The sequence below is a fragment of the Vigna unguiculata genome, chromosome 9 (genome assembly GCF_037176805.1).
Source record: "Vigna unguiculata cultivar grain cowpea cultivar isolate G323 ecotype 2 chromosome 9, ASM3717680v1, whole genome shotgun sequence".
Lineage (NCBI taxonomy): Eukaryota > Viridiplantae > Streptophyta > Magnoliopsida > Fabales > Fabaceae > Vigna > Vigna unguiculata.
In genome coordinates this window covers 5904461-5925437 of record NC_140800.1, presented here as the reverse complement: position 1 = coordinate 5925437, position 20977 = coordinate 5904461, and the positions used below count along the sequence as shown (strand labels likewise).

At 32.3% G+C, this 20977-nt stretch overlaps 1 protein-coding gene, 1 long non-coding RNA gene and 2 pseudogenes across 4 annotated transcripts; 2 read left to right on the top strand and 2 right to left on the bottom strand.

Moving 5' to 3' along the window:
- Positions 1 to 4442: 4442 nt before the first annotated feature.
- Positions 4443 to 6855, bottom strand: LOC114162393 (uncharacterized; annotated as a pseudogene). The gene is made up of 4 exons (XR_014984455.1): positions 6188 to 6855; positions 5409 to 5479; positions 4944 to 5322; positions 4443 to 4840 (listed from the first exon to the last, which is right to left on the bottom strand). The product of XR_014984455.1 is annotated as an uncharacterized LOC114162393 (transcript).
- Positions 6856 to 9415: 2560 nt separating this feature from the next.
- LOC114164783 (transmembrane 9 superfamily member 9-like) lies at positions 9416 to 12853 on the top strand. Its single transcript, XM_028049545.2, has 7 exons — positions 9416 to 9687; positions 10258 to 10422; positions 10515 to 10624; positions 10721 to 10829; positions 10911 to 11023; positions 11194 to 11344; positions 11433 to 12853. Exons 1-7 carry the CDS (start codon positions 9562 to 9564, stop codon positions 12588 to 12590), a joined length of 1932 nt encoding a protein of 643 aa, XP_027905346.1. The 5' UTR covers positions 9416 to 9561; the 3' UTR covers positions 12591 to 12853.
- Positions 12854 to 13384: 531 nt separating this feature from the next.
- LOC114162679 (uncharacterized) lies at positions 13385 to 14691 on the top strand. Its single transcript, XR_003599279.2, has 3 exons — positions 13385 to 13709; positions 14249 to 14319; positions 14404 to 14691. It is a non-coding gene; the product is annotated as an uncharacterized LOC114162679 (long non-coding RNA).
- A 1364-nt stretch (positions 14692 to 16055) lies between these two features.
- Positions 16056 to 20056, bottom strand: LOC114162840 (nuclear poly(A) polymerase 1-like; annotated as a pseudogene). The gene is made up of 8 exons (XR_014984500.1): positions 19868 to 20056; positions 19450 to 19563; positions 19302 to 19364; positions 18861 to 19191; positions 18102 to 18266; positions 17041 to 17974; positions 16400 to 16473; positions 16056 to 16284 (listed from the first exon to the last, which is right to left on the bottom strand). The product of XR_014984500.1 is annotated as a nuclear poly(A) polymerase 1-like (transcript).
- Between the last annotated feature and the right edge of the window lie 921 nt (positions 20057 to 20977).

The following is a 20977-nucleotide window of genomic DNA, read 5'->3' as shown; positions in this document are numbered from 1 at the left end:
AATAGGTACTTATAATTATTTTGTTGTCTCATTGTCATATTTGCATTGCAGACCCAAATAATAATAATAATAACCACCTAAGAATTAAAAGATATAGGTCAATTCCATCTACCAAGTCTCTTCTTCCAAATCATCCAATGAACATAATTACAAAGCATTATGAGAAAATGCAGAAAGAACAAGAAGCAACCAATGGGGGAGAAGGAATCTTAGGAGGAGGTCATAATGAGCACATATAATTGTTGCGATAGAGACAAAGAAAACTAAGAGCAAAAATACAAGAGGATGTAATTAAAGTATTGGCACAAATATAATACAATGTTAGTGATGGATTTACATGTACACCAGTGTGGGCAATCGCACCCCCTGGTTTTGTTGAAATTATTAGTAAGTACATGAAAAAAATTTATTTTGCCACCTAATCTTATATATTTGTCCCTCCTCAGCATATTGCCCCTACTAACTTAGGGTCTTTGATCAATCACTATATAATATTATATGCTTTGATTCTTTGATACCTTTAAATTTAATTTTTTTTTTAAACAACTTGCTTGTTAAAGGCTGAACAACATGTTTAGTTTGAGTTTTAAGCAATGACGGATCTTCACTAATAATTTTTTGGGAGTCAAAATAATACATTTAAAATTTATATATTTAATTTTTATCACTAATATACTAAATTATATATATATATATATATATATATATATATAACTATAAATGAAATCACACATATATAAAGGATTGTACTTCACTCTTTCAGATTCTTAAACTCATCAATAACTGAATCGAAACTAAAATTTTCAGCTATTTCTTTTTCAATTTATATAACCATACTATCGGTAAGAAATTCATCTTCCATTTTATTCCGCAATCTTGTTTTGATAATTTTAAAAAATGATCTTTCTTTTGTGACTATAGAAACCGGAAGAATTACACTAAGACGCATTAAACAATCAATCAAGAAAATGAACAAAGAGTCCCTCACATATTACAAAGAATTAATATGAAACTCCTCACATATAATTCTCAAAAAAATAGATTTACCAATAGAAAAAATCCATTCATAATCGTAAAAATCCATCAATAAATCAAATTATTGATGGTAAAAAATTTATTGGTAATAACCAACAAGCAAAATTCATTTATAATTATCCATTGCTATATATTCGTCAGTAATTATTTGTTGGTAAAAATTGTAATTTAATATTTCTTCTTCATCCTCCTCCTCTCTAGCTCCATCGTTGTCACTAAGACCTCTATCATTGTTGCCACTGCCTTCGGCTCCTCTTGCTCTTCTTCTTCCTCCTCCTCCCCCTTTTTCTTCTTCTCCTTCTCCTTCTCTTTCTCCTTTTTTTTCTCGCACATCTATAATTAATTTATAACAAATATTTTGACATACTTGATGAAAAAATTGGCATCCATTTTATCGACAAATTTAAAAACAAAAATCAATTATCCATGAATTTTCAAAAATTTAAATATGGACAAATTTTAGAAGTTATTAATGGATTTAAAAAAAATTCTAATTACCCATAAATTTTACGACAAAATGGTTAAAGTCCAAAATGAAAATTTTAATATTAATTTTACCAACGAAATTTATCGATAAAAAACATTTATTGTAATAAAATTCTAGGTTACTAATGAAAATTTCATTGATAATAAAAATTAAATTTCCTGCCAAATTTTACTAATGAACTTTAACAAGAGATCCATTACTAACATATATTTCCATCAATAACTAAAATGTCAAAATTTGTCAACAAAATTTATCAATAAATATTGTTACAAGTTAAGCATCTAGCTTTTATAGAGAAAAGAAAAAAAAAAGAAAAGAAAAGAGATGGAGAAAACCATTGAGAAAGAAAATGGGGTTTTTCTTCCTGCACCCTCAATTTTTCTTCATGCACCTCCAAATTTGACTGTGAAGACCATTATATGCTTCAAAAAAATAAAAATAAATTATAAACTAAATATCTTCGTGGCCCACATCCCCAAGAATGAAATTCGATACCCCGATTTCTAAAAGTTGGTAACGTCAGTTTCTGAAAGCCGGTAACACCGGATTCTAAAAACCGGTAACATCGGATTCTGAAAGCCAGTAACACTGGTGTCTGAAAGCCGGTAACACCAGATTCTGAAAGCCGGTAAATTTATGATTTATGTATCTTAAATTTATGATTGTCCTATAATATTTCTTCCAAATTAAGTTTTACCCAAATTAGTAGGAACCCTAATTATGATTTTAGGAATTCTTTATCAAATTGGCATGAACCTTAATTATATTTTTACCCAAATTAGTACAACCTTAAATTATGGATATATCTTGAATTGCATTACAAATTCTACTACAAATAATGAATTAGTTGGATAATCTTGATTTGAAATAGAAATTAGAATATCTCTGTTGCGTGAATTCAATGATTTAGAAATATTAAAAATTGAAAAGTGCATACGTGAATCACTCTATGCAAATGGTTTGAGTAAAGAAAATGAAGAAATTTTTATTTAACTAGAAAATTAATTTATATATAAAAAAATTAAATTTGGCATCCCTAAAATTTTTATTCATTTTTTGCCACTGTTTGTATCTTGAAAATCGAAAAAACTGGATTCTGAAAACCGGTAACACCGATTTTTGAAAGTCGGTAACATTGGGTTTTGAAAGTCGGTAACACTGGGTTCTGAAAACCGGTAACTCCGATTTTTGAAAGCCAGTTACTACAAACCAAAAGGGTAACAGTGGTGGAATTATAAAAAAGTTGGGGGTGTAGGAAGAAAAATTGGGGGTGCAGAAAGAAAAACCCAAGAAAATGTTGAAGCTAAGGAAACAACTTATGCACAGGCCAAGGTAGAGGCAGGTTCTCTTGGTGAAGCCGAAGTAGAAGCTAAAGCCCAAACAGACGTTGGTACTGCTGAAAACCTTATGTGTGAAAACCTTTACCACCAGTTGTAGAATACCCTTTGTTGTTTGCTGACAAAAGGGAATATATATATATATATATATATATATATATACATATATATATATTAATTCTAGCATATTCATGGTGATATTATTGTTAAATTCTCACATTTTATATCATAAGCCTTTATGAATATCCATGATTATTCTCACCTATTCTTTTACTACGGTGTGTTGATTTTTAGTTTATAACCTGCTACAATTGTGTTATATGCTTATTTTTAAATATGTTATAATCAATTCAAAACTCAAATATTTATCACTAAAACAAAGAGAATATTGTTAAGATTTAATGGTTTCTATTTAAAGGATAACGAAAGTCCAGCAAAATGGATACATTCTCTAATCCAAGGCTCTCTATGTGTTTCAAAATGAATATATGTGATTTTAAACAATGTTTGAAAAACCTTTCTAAAAAACATTTGATATTGAAAGGAACAAACAAACACAAAGCAAAAAAATAAAATAAAATCAAGAATCAAGAATCACATTTGATATTGTATTGTTTTAAAAACTATTATCTCTTAGATGGTGTAACAGTTTTGCAAAAAAACAAAAACATCATTTTTAGAGTGTAATAGCATCTACTTCATTGATCCACTCAGTTCACTAATTTAATTGTGTACATTTAAATATCATTTAAACAAAAACTGACAGTCTAATATGTATTGAGTCCACCAACAACACCAACAAAGTTCAAATAAAAAAAAGAAGAAAATAGAAATAAATCATATATACAAATAATTATTTTAATTTTTCTCTAATGATAATAACATCGATTATGCATGTGAATGCTGTCTTCTATAAGACTATAGGTATAAAAGTATGTATGATTTTAGCAAGCTAAATGAAAAGGGTGGTAACTCATGCTATTTTCAAGGATATAATTTGCTATGCATAATAATAATAATAATAATAATAATAATAATAATAATAATAATAATATATGCACAATTTTTTAGCTACCGAAAGTGACCAGTGAAGAAAATGTAACACTCATTTGCTGGACAGAACGAAACATGATCCTAGGCCACCCTAAACTCCAAATACAAGTATAAAGTATAGAACATAACATATTAGGCCAAAACTGAACAGAACAAAACAAGCAGCGAACCACGTTGATGTCGCCACTGAACCCGACCAATATCATCCATGTTAGGTTTAAACAGGCGGTTCATTTGAAAAATACAAAACCTTAAGATAATAGGTTTATGAATCTTTATCCTTATATAATACTCTATTTTTTTATTTATAGTCAATATGAAACTTAGACTCATATTTGGATTCCTAACTATCCATTCATCACCGAACCATCTTACGCTTAAACTATAACCCAAACAACATTCCTTATCTTCTACTCTTCTTTTTCATTATTCAACCGTGTTAAGCCTTATTCACACAGAACATGTAATATCACGTTCTATTTTCTAAATGATAATGAACAGGATCAGGGAATTAGACAGCTCTAGTGATATGATTTTGCAGTGCAGATGACAAATTGAATTCACTAGAAATAATGGTTTCTGGTGATAAATAAATTACCCCTTTCATCTCATCTTATATATATTAAACATATAATGCTATGCTCTATCTTCACAAAAAAGAAAATAAAACTGAAAGGGGTAAGCACATGCAAAAACAAAAATCTATATATTATCAAATTCCTGCTATTTTTTACCAACTCAACTGGTTAAGTTCCAACCCTCAATACCACCTGATCTTGCCAAGAGATCTTCCTCTTCATTGCACTGTTTGAACCATTCCCAACATTTCTACAAACCGACAACTTCATGTCATGGTGCTGTTCTTCGATAATCTCTTTTGTTCTTCAACCCTCATGGCCTCAATACCAAGGAATTCCTCCTCTTCTCTCTGCTCATGATAGGACCAAAATAGATGGAAAATATAAGCCTAGTGGATTGAAATATAAGCAAAAACTACTAATCATTAAAACATAACATGTGCAATTATTTACCCAAATCTGGTTCAAGTCAAAAAATTTACTGATGTTCTTCTTTGAGGCTTCTTTCCCACTATGAATTCTATCTTCGTGATTTAAGTCAGCCACTGGAGCAGAATTTAGAAAAGAAGGCTCCTTTTTACTAAGGCTCAAAGCGTTCTGGTTTAAATCAAACATAGGAACTGTTTTTTGCACTGTGCTCCCAACTCTATTGGAAATCCTTCCTTTAGATTTCAAATGAGAGGTTGTGGCAGGGTGCAAAGTAGATTCCTCTCTATTATGTTTCTTGCCCTTTCTGATAAGGGTAGCATGGACTTTAAGCTTTTGCTGGTGTGAAGTGTCTTGTTTTGGAGAAGGATTTTGCATCAAATATCTGTAACGTTGCCTCAAAAATCTACAATTACAAGAGAGATAATTAAGCATAAACTCCTATGGATGAACATAAAATGATTCCACTATGAGAACATGGTGATATTTTACCGAAGTTCTGCCGACTGTATCGAGTTTTTCAGCTTCGCAGCCTGCAGTTTCATTCTCGTGGCATTTGTTTCCTGAACATATTAAAAAGGTATCATTACAACCTTTTCGAGTGATGATAAATAGTTTGCCAAATTTGAGAAAAAAAAGTTAAAACAAACACAGAATAGATTCTTCCTAGAAAGCTAAGTTCATCCTTAAAGATTGTATGAATATCAGAAACCACCCAAGTGATTGTATGAAACATGAAAAAAAAATAACAAGTAGCTCAGCAGGAAAAGACTTCCTTTATGTGAATCACAGATACTCGAAATAAAAAAGAGAAAAAAGAAAACTAGAACAAATCACACTGCAATGTACGTGATAACTGTTTTACGCTTATTGAATCGTTCAAAGGAAATAGCTTTGGTGTCATAATGATAGGAACAAATAGGATACTGATAACAATGAGTAAGCTATTAAATAACGACATGGCTTTCATCGTAGCCCTTGATTGTAAGGGAAATTCAGAACAAAGAGAATAAAAAACACTCTGATGTTCAAGCAGAAACTACAGTATCGTACCGGTGGACAATAAACAAAACAATTCACGTGATCGAACATAAAAATAGTTTTTTTTTTTTCAAAAACTCAACACACAACGTAAGATTTTCTATTGTGTTCCTCCATTAAAAGATATGAGCAAAAAGCCAAACGATCATCAAAATCCATAAAGATATGACAGGAAAGAGTAGATCTATCACAAAAGTTTCAAACTTTTAGAAATTTGAGAAAAGGGTTACCTCGTGCAGGTCTTCATAATCGCGCAAAAGACTCTGATGCCTGAAACTAGCCGTCTGATCCTCACACGCACCATAAGGTGTATACTCCGCAGACACAACCCCTTTCATCTTCTTCATCGGATCAGAAAATAACAGAGCAAACCACAAACAAAGAACCAACAACAACAACAACAAAAAGTAAAGGTAACAAGCAGATTAATGACAGAGAAGGTTCTTCTGGCTTTCCTGTTTTCTCTGTGGTACTCTGACCAGGACAAATAAAACTCAAAACGAAGTCCACATAACTCGGTGAAAAATATTGTCGTTTTGAGAGAAAGTGATGAAGATGCGATTGTTGGAGGTGTTGCAGAAGGGCAAATAGGGGAACACATTTTTATGACAGAGAAAGAGAACGGGTTTGTGTTGCGTTGTATGGTTGGGTATGGTTGGAGAAGGTTTGAAGCCATGAATTTAGCTAATTTCCTTTCTTTTGTGTTTCCCGTCATTTCTTTTTCCTTTTCAGTTTTTGTGGTGATGAGAGAGAAAGAGCGATTGATGTGAGTGTGGGTGTTTCCATGTTTCTTCAGTCATTGATCATTGGAGAGAGAGAAAATGCAAATGGGCGAGTGAGAGACAGAAAGAGAGTGTGGGAAGGGGACAAACAAAATGGGATGATGATGTTCTTTTTCTCTGCTACCTTCTATACCGTTAATTCAGGTTCCCACCTTAATTTTTGGTCTACCCACATTTTTTGTTAAGAAAAATTACTTCTTATAAATCCTCGTAACGTTATTTATATAGCGACTCTCATTTTTTTTTTTTACTTTCGTATTTTATTTTTTTGACAAAATTTAGTATGAATTAATTTTTTTTTAAATATAATGATACATTAGTTAATGACACACTAAACTACATTAAAAAAAATATAAGTCATAACTTTATTATATTACAAAACCGATAGACAATCTAGAATTTTAAACTTTAAACGGTGGTATTTATAGTTGGAGAACTCGCGGGATGGATTTTTGCTTGATTTTCTTTTTTCAATTTTCACAAAAAAAAGTTAAAAAGAAAAGAAAGAGAGACTCAAAGATTTATAGTTGTAGTATGGTATTTGGTTTTTAAATAATGATTTTAATTGAAAATAGTTTAAATAATTAAATGCAAACAACTCATATTAATTGTGTTGTACCAAAATTAGTTTTTTTAATTAATTCGTTTTGTTATAAATTTTGTTGTTAAAATTTTAAAATTATTATTATAGTTATAAAATAAATTACATAGTTGGGAAATTTTAACATTAAAATTTTTATTTAAAATTAAATTATATTTATATGAGTAAACATTAATTGATTAAAAACGTGTTTGACGCATGAAATTATATTATTTATTTAAAATTAAAAGTGTGCATGATAAGTATCTAGTTTACTTCAAATTATATATCATTTAGACATTTATCTTATTTAATTTTGATGTAAATCCTAGTAAAACAATCCATTTTAACTTAAAATACAAAATAAGAGGTAGAGAAGTTATAAAATGTGAAGATTGATATTTTTTTGTTGTTTTCGCAGGCAAAATGAAGAAAATTGAGAAGTTGACATTGACCCTCAAAACAAAAGCTAAGCTTCATAAGACAGTTTATGAAGATTCACTTACATGTCTTACACAGCTGAATAAAACTGGTGTTGAGTCACATAAGAAGAAACCTTCACTACAAAGAAACTCAAACTCTAGATTGGCGATATATACAATTTTCAAAATTAGATTTCATTAACTTCACTCTCATGCATTCATAAGCATCTCAATTTCATATTCAAGTCAAAATCAATTCACTAATATATTCAAATCCAATCCCTAATGACTTTGATTCTATGATAACTCATCAAGTTTTAATTCCTTGAATCCTCAACAAACAACCATGCATTAAGTTCAAGAGTCTTAAGATTACTAAAGAATCATGTTTATTCCTACATACAAATTCTATTGGGTATTCAATTTCAATTCCAAGTTCAAAAGACATTTTTCAATACCTTCCTTAATAACCAATAATCAAGCCATGGATGATCAAGCTCCAACAAACATTAAGTATAGAAATCAAATACTAACATTGAAATGAAAAAAACATATATATTAACATCACAAAATACACAAGATTCAATTTATTATATCTAATATCACAAATAGGGTTAGCTCTCCATGGTGGAGAGTCTAGGAAGAAATTGAAACCAAAGAGAGATGTATGCCCTTCTTCAAGGTTATTTGTCTCTATCCATGCTCCAATCGTACTTCCTCTTTGTCTATCTATCTCCAATTCGTGACCTATCTTCCTCCTCAACCCAAAAGAAAAAAAAAAACATCATTAATGAAGATTGAAGTCCAAAGTGGAGAATGGAGATATCATTGCATGATTAAGGAGTTTTTGAAAAAAAAAAATAGTTTTAACTCTTTATCTAAGAGATCTTCTGACTTAACTTGCCATTTGCTATCAAATATCTTTGGAAAATAAAAGTAATACATTTCATGCAACATAAAATAGGCATTTATATTTTCTCGTATAGTATGAGTGAGGTTAACTCACTTTTACGTATTTATTATTTAAGCATATTATGCTATATATAAAAGAAGACTACACAGTTTTATATTGTCCATTAGGAGGAACAATTGCATCTTATATTATTGTTTTTAAACTAAATTGCCATCTTTTAAACATGGTATGAACAGGTTTATAGTTAAGTATCACTTAATCAAAATCATAAACTTTTTCTCTAACAATGTGGTTTTCAAAGTCCTTCACACCATACTCTCTTTACAAGGAAAGTTTATATTCTCAATTTGATAACTTTAATTAAATAAAAATGTGAGTTCTTATCTGAATGAAGTCGTGGGTCACTCCTTCTCAAAGTACCTATTTATATGTTTAGAAATGAAGATATATTATTAAACATGACTTTCAATCATGTATGAACAATCAACAACCACTTATATTCTATCAGGTCAAAGATTAAATGGATAGAAGTTTATTACAAAGTGTTTCAACCAAACAAACCATCACATTTTATTTCGACTTTCATGTGGAACATTTTAGCAAATTCTTTTTTTCTAAATAAGACAAAATTACCACCCACGTACCCAAAACTAAAATTGTAATGCAAACCCCGAAGAAGAAAAATGTATGTTAATTTTTCTTTGGCTTTAGATACGAGAATAGTTATTACGTTATGATAGAAAGACGTACCAACGGCCACATAATTTTTAGTCCAACAACTAAAACATCGTTTTGTAACGAACAAAGCAAGAAAACTTGAAAGTGGGAGAAACAAGAGGAAGAAGACCAGGAGAGAGAGAGAGAGAGACAGAGAGAGAAAGAGAGAGGAAATACGTTGTTCGAAACCATGGCGAGAGAGCTTCTCGCACGCAATCTGGGTCAATGGATCTCTGTGTCTTTGCTGTTACTTCTTCATGTCCATTTCGGAACTTGTTTTTACCTTCCTGGTGTTGCACCCGAGGATTTCCACAAGGTACCTTTTTCATTCAAAAAACTGCTTCTTTCTTTGTTGAATTTTCAGTTTCATACTTTCTTCTGAATTTCTGGTCAAACCACCATCGTAAGATTTTTTTTTTATTCTGGTATATTCATTCTTTCCCTAGGCTTTGTTAATTAAGATCCTTATTCAGTTTTAAAAGTTGGCCAATGATGATATTTACTTTTGCTTGTTGGAACATTCAACGTTGGTTTGTGAGATCCGAGCATTATGGTATCTGGGTATGAAATTCTTTCCAACCAGAGAAGTGAAACGTGTTCCTGTGGCAGTCATTTTTACTCGTTATCATTTACACTTTCTTTTCTCTAATTTTCGTTTACCCAAATACTGAAGAATCTAAAATTTGCAGTTCACGTGATGACATTGCTCGTGCATGAACATTTTAAGGCCATTCCGGGGAGGGAAATATAGGAATTTAGGCACGCACTTTTTTTTCATACCTGGTGGATGCTTTGGTTTTACACATAAATGGCTATTCACATGATGATTGAACAGAAAGAATATATAGTTTTGCATAAAACATCTTGTGTTGTTCATTGGTGACAGGGGGATATGTTGAGGGTGAAAGTGAACAAACTATCTTCAACAAAAACACAGCTTCCTTACTCCTACTATTCACTGCCTTATTGTCATCCAGATAACATTGTTGACAGTGCAGAGAATCTTGGGGAAGTTCTTAGGGGTGACCGCATAGAAAACTCTCCTTACGTGGTTGGTTTAAGTTTTGCATCATTCTTCCTTCTCATCACATTTCGAATGTACAATTACAAAATACTGAAACAGTAGTTTTTTTATTCTTCAAGTTCAAAATGAGAGAACCCCAGATGTGCAATGTTGTTTGTCGGCTAGTTCTCGATGAAAAATCAGCCAACGAGTTCAAGGAAAAGATAGATGATGAATATCGAGTGAACATGTGAGTCACTAATAACGCTATATATATTTTGCTTAGTTCTTTTACCTGACAAAAAATTGTATTCTCTTGTGTATATATATACTTTCAATGTCGCAGGATTTTGGACAATCTTCCTTTGGTTGTCCCACTGAGACGACCTGACCGTGAATCTTCCTTGGTGTATCTGCATGGCTTCCTCGTTGGTCTTAAAGGACAGTATGCTGGAGTAAGTGCTGGTTTTTAATCACCTTTGTTTTTGTCAATGGTTTGTGTTTTATTGTGACATTTCAAACAAAAATGTTGACAGAACAAGGATGAAAAGCATTTTGTCCACAACCACTTAACATTCATAGTTAAGTATCACAGAGATCCACTGACAGAGATGTCCAGGATTGTAGGCTTTGAGGTTAAGCCTTTCAGGTTGTATTATATTATTATATCTCTTTCCTTGGTTTAATCCATGGTTTGATTTGAGAAAACAAAAGTTACTTTTTCTTTCTTACCCACCCATTTGAAACAAGAAACAAAATATGTTTTTTTTCTTTTCAAATTGTAAATTAGTTGAAATCACATCACTCCTATGAATACAGTGTAAAGCATGAATATGAAGGTGAGTGGGAAAATGGCACGCGCTTAACTACATGTGATCCTCATGCAAAAAGGTTAGTCTCAGGCTCTGAGCCTCCCCAAGAGGTTGAAGACAAAAAAGAGATTATTTTTACCTATGATGTTGAGTTCCAGGTCAGTTGCAGTGTTCATGGTAATGAAAAAAGGGTGCTGCATGCATGCCATGTTCATTTCTTGAAACCTGTGAACATTTGTGTTGCAGGAGAGTAATTTGAAGTGGGCATCTCGCTGGGATTCCTATCTACTAATGGCGGATGATCAAATTCACTGGTTTTCAATTGTTAATTCTTTGATGATTGTACTTTTCCTATCGGGTATGGTGGCTATGATAATGCTGAGGACACTTTACAGAGACATCTCAAAGTACAATCAATTAGAGACTCAAGAAGAAGCTCAAGAAGAGTCAGGGTGGAAGCTTGTTCATGGGGATGTTTTCAGGCCTCCTCCGAATTCAGATCTGCTATGTGTATACGTCGGAACAGGTGTTCAATTTTTGGGAATGATTCTTGTGACAATGATCTTTGCAGCACTGGGATTCTTGTCTCCCTCAAACAGAGGGGGGTTGATGACTGCAATGCTCTTGCTCTGGGTGCTTATGGGACTGGGTGGTGGCTATTCTTCAGCTCGTCTTTACAAAATGTTCAAGGGACCACAGTGGAAGAAAATTGCTCTCAAATCAGCGTTCATGTTTCCTGCCATCGCTTTCTCCATTTTCTTCGTGTTAAACGCTCTAATCTGGGGCCAGAAATCCTCTGGGGCTGTCCCATTTGGTACAATGTTTGCGCTTGTTTTCTTATGGTTTGGAATCTCAGTTCCACTCGTGTTTCTCGGTGGCCACTTAGGCTACAAAATGCCGTTGGCTGAAGATCCTGTGAAGACAAACAAGATCGCTAGACAGATTCCGGATCAACCTTGGTACATGAATCCGATGTTTTCTGTTCTGATAGGTGGCGTGCTTCCATTTGGTGCTGTCTTCATCGAGCTTTTCTTCATTCTCACGTCAATCTGGTTGCATCAGTTTTATTACATATTTGGTTTCTTGTTCATTGTGTTCATCATTCTCATTGTTACTTGTGCTGAGATCACAATCGTTCTCTGCTACTTCCAGCTGTGTAGTGAGGACTATCGTTGGTGGTGGAGGTCGTATCTCACTTCTGGTTCCTCTGCACTCTACCTTTTCCTCTATACTGCGTTTTACTTCTTCACGAAGCTTGAGATCACAAAACCAGTATCTGGAGTGTTGTATTTTGGATACATGCTGCTTCTTTCGTATGGATTCTTCGTGGTGACGGGTACAATTGGTTTCTATTCATGCTTCTGGTTCATAAAACTAATCTACTCATCGGTGAAAATTGACTGAAAGTTTTGGTTGGAATGGAGAATTGTGCAGATTCTTACATTCAAGTGAAAGTTCAGAAATTCTTAGTCTCCTCGGTATATAGGTTGTGATTTTATTTGAATATATTATATTATCCAGGGATCATTTTGTATACTAGTACTTTTCCCTTACTTCTCTCTCTTTCTAATTGTTTTGTCTAACACACTCATTAGGACCATTATCTTGGATGTCCTCAATGTCTATCTAGAATATCACAGTGGTAAATACATGAAATCCGGGTAGAATTTGAGAATGTTTCTTTCTTTTGTGTAATATACGATGAAGATACAATTTAATGATTTTTTTTGTTTATCATTTATTGTTAGTTTAATGAAAATAAGTGATATTATGAGAAGACATATAGTTTATTTTTATTTTATCAGTAATGAGAAACATATTTTTGTATCTTTATATGATGATAAAAGAAACTCTTGATCATGGTTGGATTTTTTTTTTAATTTTAAATAAGAATGATAAATGAATCCAGGGTGTAGTATTTTGACAAGGAAATTGATTATTTGACAAAGAGATTTTGAAAAAGTTTTAACAAAAGTGATGTGGCTTTTATGAATTTAATTTTTGGAAAATTATCTTTTTATAAACTTTTTTTAACAAACTTTTGATAAAGTTTCTATAGATTAATTTTTTATTTTTTAATCAAAATAAAGTAATAATTGTAATACTTTTTCTACTTAAAAAGGTAATTTGTCAAAAATTTGTCAAATTTTTTTGTTAAACTATCATCTTCCTTAACTTTTTAAGTAAAAAAATATTCCACGTGAGGGACATGTGAAAGAAACCATTTGAAACGGTGTGGTGCACATGACGCTGGTTCACGAAATGAGAAGCCACTCCTACGCTTGCACGAAACCATTACCAAAACCAATTTGTCGTTGCAGATCGAAAATCTTTCATCCTACCTGTATAAAAGCCGCACGAAATCCTTCTCCCATGGTGTCTCATCCCACCTGCACGAAAGTCATTGATCGCACAATATCCTTCGTCCCACAATGCTTCACCAAATCGCAACAGAACCAACCCACGGTGATTGACGGAAAACCCTTCGTTGTTCGTTGGAAGTGGAAAGCATTAAAGTTGCAGGTTAGGTTTTTCGATTCGAACACATTTTGGGGTTTAGGGTTTCGATTGGAAACCATTACAGCATGTTTAATTTTAAAAATGAAAATCTTTATGGGAATTTCCGTTTGAGTATTTTGGAAAAGTGTTGTAATTGCCAAAAATTGATTGAGTGAAGTTTATTTTGAGTTGTGTTCTTTACGATTTTATTTGTTAATCCCCTATTTGTTTTGAAATGGTTTGTTGTGTTGTGGTGTTTGATGAAAGTATGATTTGATGACTTATCCTTACATACTTTTGCAATGGTCAAATATGTTAAATGTACATGGATGTACATAAATGTTGTTGAATGAATTGTATTAGTTGGAAGCTTTATATTATTTGAATGCTAAAAGTTGCACTGTGTTTGTCACATAAACAGTTACAGTTTGGTGTTTAATACTTTGGTCCTTGTTTTATGAGTTTGATTACTTTATTTGATCATGTGGTGTTGTGTGTTTTATCCGTTTTGGTGATGTGGTGTTTTGGTTTTCATGATTGGTTTTTTGTGTGGTCATTTTTAGTTTTTAGGTCCTTGGTAACTGTTTCTTGATATATGGATATGGAACAAGGTAATAGCTCCATTGAAAATAAGGTATGGATAGCGTTATCATACATTTGATTTGTGTATGACTTTTTAATAAGTCCCATTAATGTAACTGTTTAATTTTCTTTGCAGATACATTTTAGGCATTCTTGTGGAACAAAATATGTTGCATCTATTAACAACTAGTTAATAGCAGAGAAGTTATTTATTCAAGGGACCTGTTTCGGATGGTTAACAATGTTGAAGGAGTCTACGAAATTGTCTAGAAACCTTATTAGTAAATTATGTTCTAAGTGGGATGAAAAGAGTGAATGTTTTCAAATTGAATTAGGCACGAGAAAGAAAGAGATGTCGTGAACCACAATCACGAGCTTTTGAATTTTCAATTAAATGACCATCATTGCTTCACTTTTCCAATCACACATTGATTAATTTTTTAAATAAAACATTAAATTAATAAAAATCACGTCACTTTGTCAAATTTTCTTTGTCAAACAATCATTTTCCTTTTGACAAAGAATCTTTACATTGTACATGTGGATGAGATGTGTTATTATATGCGTGTTTACCTTCATACCAGTCGTTGTTTTTATATGTATTTTTTATTTTAAATTATAAAAAAATTAATTTATTTAGTGCTTTAAAAATTTATGTTTTTTGTTATTAGTTTCTTAATTTATTTATAATTTTTACTTTTTTTAATAATTATTTGATCTTAATTTAATTTAATTGTTATATAATATTTATATAATTATAATTTACTTCTTAATATTTATTGTTAAAAAATATGTATATTTTTTATCTTTATTATAATTTTTTACTTAGACATATAATAAAATTAAGTATAAAGATTAACTTTTATTTAAAAAAATGAGACTTCAATATATAATTGGTCCCAAATCTCGTAAATTTTGTTCATTTGGTTTTATTTTTTTTGGAAATGTTCAAAAAGTGTTTATATGTCAAGTCAGCATCCATGTTAAGTCCGTATTATTGTCACGTGTCAAATGAGTATTATTGTCATGTGCAGTGTCTCTTAATTTATATTCAATTCAATCTTAATTTTCATTAATTTATTCAATTTAGTTCAAATTTTCGTTATTTATATTTAATTCAGTCCTAATTTTCATTAATCTTTATAGAAATGTTATACTAATTTTTTTATTAAAATTAAAATTTACATTATATATTTCTTTCATTATTTTTTAAATTAACCATAATTACATTATTGAAAAGAAATTATTAAATTTATGCTTCATGTTTGCTAAATGTAAAATATAAGTTTAAAATTGGTTTAAAAGTAATGAATAATTTTCCTAACAATTTTAAAAACAATTAAGAACTTTTCTTATAATTTGAAAAATAATGAAGAACTTTCCAATTATTTTTATGTCACTTATTTTTACTTAAAACTATCATATTTTATTTATTATAAATCTTACTCAATTCATAATTCAAAATAAATGGAAAACGATTCGCACTTCAAATTCCAATTCGATAACCGTGGTAAGATCTGAAACTAAGGATAAAGTAAACTACACATAAAAAAAAGTGTACTTAAGCTATAAAAAATAACAAAATTCATAAAATTATAGTCAAATTGTTAATAATGTAGTAGTTAATGTGCAAGATCTTCTATGTTAACATTATTTCTTGCAGAATAATGTAAACCTAACTGATTTGCCAAATGAAGATTAATACAGTTATATGGTGTACTGTAGAACTATTTCAAGTGGATCTGACACTAAGGTTTCCTCATCCAAGAAACATTGAAGATAATAATATAGACTCATCAAAATCTGCATTTATTTTCCCGGTGCAACATACTCTCGTGTACATATCAAAGAAAATTGATGGCTTTTCTAGCTCAGGTTTACTTACTGCAACATAAGTATTACGTAAATAAACGAGGAACCAGAAATGTCAATTTTACATAAATCAGATAACTGCAGATTAAGTTGAAGTGTCTAAGAACTCTTGTCAGCAGCTTTTCCTAAGGAGGTGAAGTTCAACCTGAGAATAATGAGTCAAGCAGAACAAATTAAACACTCAACCAAAACAAGTCTTAAGTACAAGTAAGAGTTTGGAAACAAGAACAAGTACAATATTAATAGCGGATATTGCATACCTGATTAGAGGCTTCTTCGGTGCAGGTGCAGGTGCAGGAGGCACGGTTAACAATGGTGCTGTTAGCTCAGCAGGCTTTTGCCAAAAGGAAGAGAGAAAAAAGAATGGTCAGAACCGCATGCTATTGCATGGTTAAATAACTTAACTATTTTCGTAGACATGCTATGCTACTGTACTGAACAGAATTAATCAAGATATAAAATAAGTATCAACTGCATATTTTTGGGATATATGTGGGAGAAAAGGACAAATTGACACTATCATCTAAATTCAGAAATGAACCAATCAGATTCACGCGATATATCAATTGTGTATTTGGACTCCAGACAACCTCGTCAAACATTTGTGTACTGACATATCATGCTGTCTGTTGTTACTCGTACTACATAACATTGAAAAAACTGCAAGGAGATTCTCTCTAGATTGACATTGTGCATGCATATGTTCTACATAAAGCGGAATATGAAAACAAGTCCAACAAAGTGCAGTTCCTATGCAGATTGGACTGACTTTTGAGCAACTTCAACACAGGAAATAATAGCAAGCTAGGAAATCTGATATCTACAATTTACAATTGCTGCATATTTTATTGAAGAATCTAACCAATTTTTCTGAATTTTGAGGAATAAAAGGAGGGCTAACCTCAAGCTCCTCCAAGCCCTCACAGGAGCATAAACGAGTTGAACTAGTTTCCATATAAACAACTGGCTCTTCTGCCATTGCAGGCTTTGGGACTAGAGATTCAGTTATGTTGTTTTTTATGTTCGCACCAGTATCTTTGACTTGATTTCTATACTGAGTGTCATCCTCAAGCTCTTCAGGTTCTTCTGGAAAGGATTGATGTGCATCATAAGGCCCGGACATAATCTTTTCAATGGCTGGATTTTCTACTTCTTTAGAACTACATGTATCAGTAGCAGCAACTATAGGATTGGCTAGTTGGTTGGTTGTCACAATTTACAAATCCATTGATTCCAGTATCCCCTGAAGGAATCTCCCCAGGAGATCTAAGACAAAGTTTCTTGCTCTTTTGTTCATCAATACCTTTGACTTCTGATTCATCCAATTTAATACGAGTCGCATCTTCATGAGCTTCCCTGCTGGGGGCAGGTAAAGATACAGGGGACTTGGAATTCTTTGAATTATTATCCATGGCATCCTCTGATTTCCTTCTCCTCTTCAGATCATCTGCTACAACTGCCACTCCTTTACCCTGAGGCTTTTCAACTTGACCTTGGTCCAAAGCCTTTAGTTAAGAGCTTTGTTTATCCTCGGTAGTTATTTTTGCCGGGCAGGAAGGTCGGACACCACCCGGGAATATGTACGTAGGTATGTTCCGGCGTTTCACATGAGACACACGGATATCCATTCCAGTTTTCCATAGTGTGTAAGCATTGACAGAATGCTTGAATTCTTCAACAGTTAGCCTTATATCAACCTGTTCACCTTCATTCACTGCAACTCCTTGCTTGCGCCGCAGACCCATGAAGTAACTGTGATGAAAAGGTCTAGACTTGTCTGAGAATTCACCAGGATGTGGATGACATTGAAGCATACCATAAGTGTGCTTCTCAATCTAGAAATTTAAACAGCCAAATTAGTTATACATGAATTGGAAACAGACAATACACAGTTTTATGCAACTCCTTGAGTAGAAGAAAATGAGACTTAACCAAAAATTAATAAATTATACAGTGCCATACCTTCAATGTTAATTGGCGGAGACGAGATTCAACCCAGCCTTTCCATTGTCTAAGGTCATCTGAATTCTCTGCTGTTATATCTATCTGTAGATAATTCTTGTAAGATTCAAAAAAGGGACATGGCTCAAAAAGGGTATCCCAATCGGCCTTGCCAGCCTCCATAGCCTACAAATACCAGAAACATAAAACTGATGCGATCCAATTATCATTGCAACAAAAAAGATATACAATATATTACAAAATCCAAAGTCATCACATATCAATTCCCACAAGGTACTGTTGTTTCCGCAATATTGACACTCATTCCATTTATGAAAACTTCAACCAACCAACCAACCAACTTCCAAGCCTTATCTCATCTAACATGGATCAACAACCACTCCTTTCACTATAACTTTAATACTGGTGTATTTTATTTTGATAGAAATATAAACCCATCCATTTCCTATAATTTAAAAAGTATAGGCAAACTTACAAAACAAGTTAATTTAACCTTAGATATCTAGCATAGCTTCAATATAATTGTCTCATTGCCAAATCATCTGAACATGGGAAATCTAACTTGAAGACAGTATAACTGTCCCATATAACCATCTTGGGACAATGATGAAGTTTCCCCACAGTTAATGGGAAAAAACAAGAGAAACAATTTTGAACAAAATTTGCCATAACACAATTTTGAATACAATGAACAAGACTGCTCGATTGAGTTTTTTCCAGAATTTTTTAAGTAACATTCTCAAAATCATGAAATCATACTTCACACATTTCACCTCCCCTCCCAAACTCATCTGACATAACACGCAATGTACTTGATGTCACATTGTACGTAGAATTCATACAAGGATAAGCAGGGGTAATTATAGGCATTAGATGATATCTATCCTTGGGATTTCTTCTAGGATCCCAAACTGACAGTCCAAGAGATCCTTCTTCAATAGCACAAAGCATGACTGGATTTGGCCATCGCCATTGAGTACATACCCTAAAGAATCGAGACACTAACATATTAGGTAGTGCAATTAGGATATAACTGGCATATTCGAGCAACAAACAATGCCAGATTTATACCACCAAGAAAACTAGCAACCTGCCCAAGAAATAGCCAGAGAACGAATTAGGAAAATAAGAAGAGCACGTCAAGAAATAGTGAACAAACTCATAATAGCAAACAAGCCATCCTGTGCAGTAATTTCATACATTTGAATAAACACCACGACGCTTTGCCCAAAACTTCATGCATCTCAATGTTGTCCGAAAGGTCTGCATTTCACAAGCAATATGATAATATGCCACAGAAAACCCGCCAAACATAAATCTACGCGAGCATAAATATTATTTTTTCCACCTGAATATTTGGAACCAACCGCAGGACCTGATCAGTTACTCTACAACCATTAAGACTACGAACAGTTTGTTCGTCAACATTTTGTAATATTGATTCCTGTGATATATCTAAGTCCTGCACAAAAAATCAATTGTTATTAAATGGTAAACTAGAGGTAAGATACAATTTACACTTAAGATTCATGAAGCCTGAAGAAATCACATATGGGGGAAAGGAGATGTACTCACATCTGTAGAAGTTTAATTTTCAAAGGAACTATCAGAAATTTGTTTTCCAATGCTGAAAACAGAAAAACAGAGACTAATTTACACTATTTCCAATGCATACTTTTAGAAACAGGAAACAAAGTGAAAACAGGGTACCATTTTTGAAATTAAAAGTAAAAGGTGAAAACAGGAAGATAAGAACAGCTCCATACCCCCAACCGATAAGAGCCAGAGGTGAAAATCTTCGCATTTGCTTCTTGAACCAGTTGTTCATTGAACCCCTTTCCTCGACTGATAGGAAGCTCCGACACGGCGTTGGAGCCGCGCTTCCCCGTTTCGGAGGCGCACCGGACACGGACACCTGCCGGAAGCGCGTACGATCCGGTGTCGGACGCTGTTATTTAGGCCGGACACGGCCTCCTCTATGGACGCGCGAAAAAGACACGTTTGCGATGCTTATAAAAGTGGAACGCAGACACTAACCGTTGCAGATAGGGATGGCAACACGGCGGGACGGGTACGGGTATCATGATCCCATCCCCATTTCCATAATAAAAATTCATCCCCATCCCCATTCCCAAACCCAACGTGTATACAACTTTTGACTCATCCCCATCCCCATCGGGTAACGGGTATTTTCTTATACCCATACCCATACCCATTTTTTTATTGTTCCATATATTAATTAAATATTTTTTATAAAAAAAATTTAAAAATCACACCAACGGAATCATGATACTATCAAAATATTCAATATTAAAATAACATACTCTTTTTGATTTTCATGATGTCAAATATTAAGAAAAATATTATAATAGTATAAATCTCAAATTAAAGTATCAAATAACAACTAAATAAAATTCAAATAATTATATAAAAGCTAAAAAATTACACATTACTAAAATTTTATAATAACCAAAATATTTATTAATTTTACAAATGATCAGTAGTTTCATTTGCATTCGATCCACCTACACATAGAAAAATATGAAAAATTAGATATGATATAATAATTGAAATTGAAAATTTTAATTACTAGAATATAATGTACCTTCTTCATCAGATTCATTATCATAAAGGAGTAAAGATAATTAAATGTGTGACCCAAATTTGAGAATATCCATTTGAACATAACATAACGGAAAAAAAAATGTATAATTAAGATTATGATAAAAGGAAAAGTACCTTGAAGATCTGCTTAAACCTTAAAGAACAAGCCAAACAATTAAAAGAGAGTAAAAAAGTGTATAACCAAAGTAACAAAAAGAAGAGCTACAAAATAAGAGTCAAACATTTTCATGAAAATAAATAAATAAATAAAG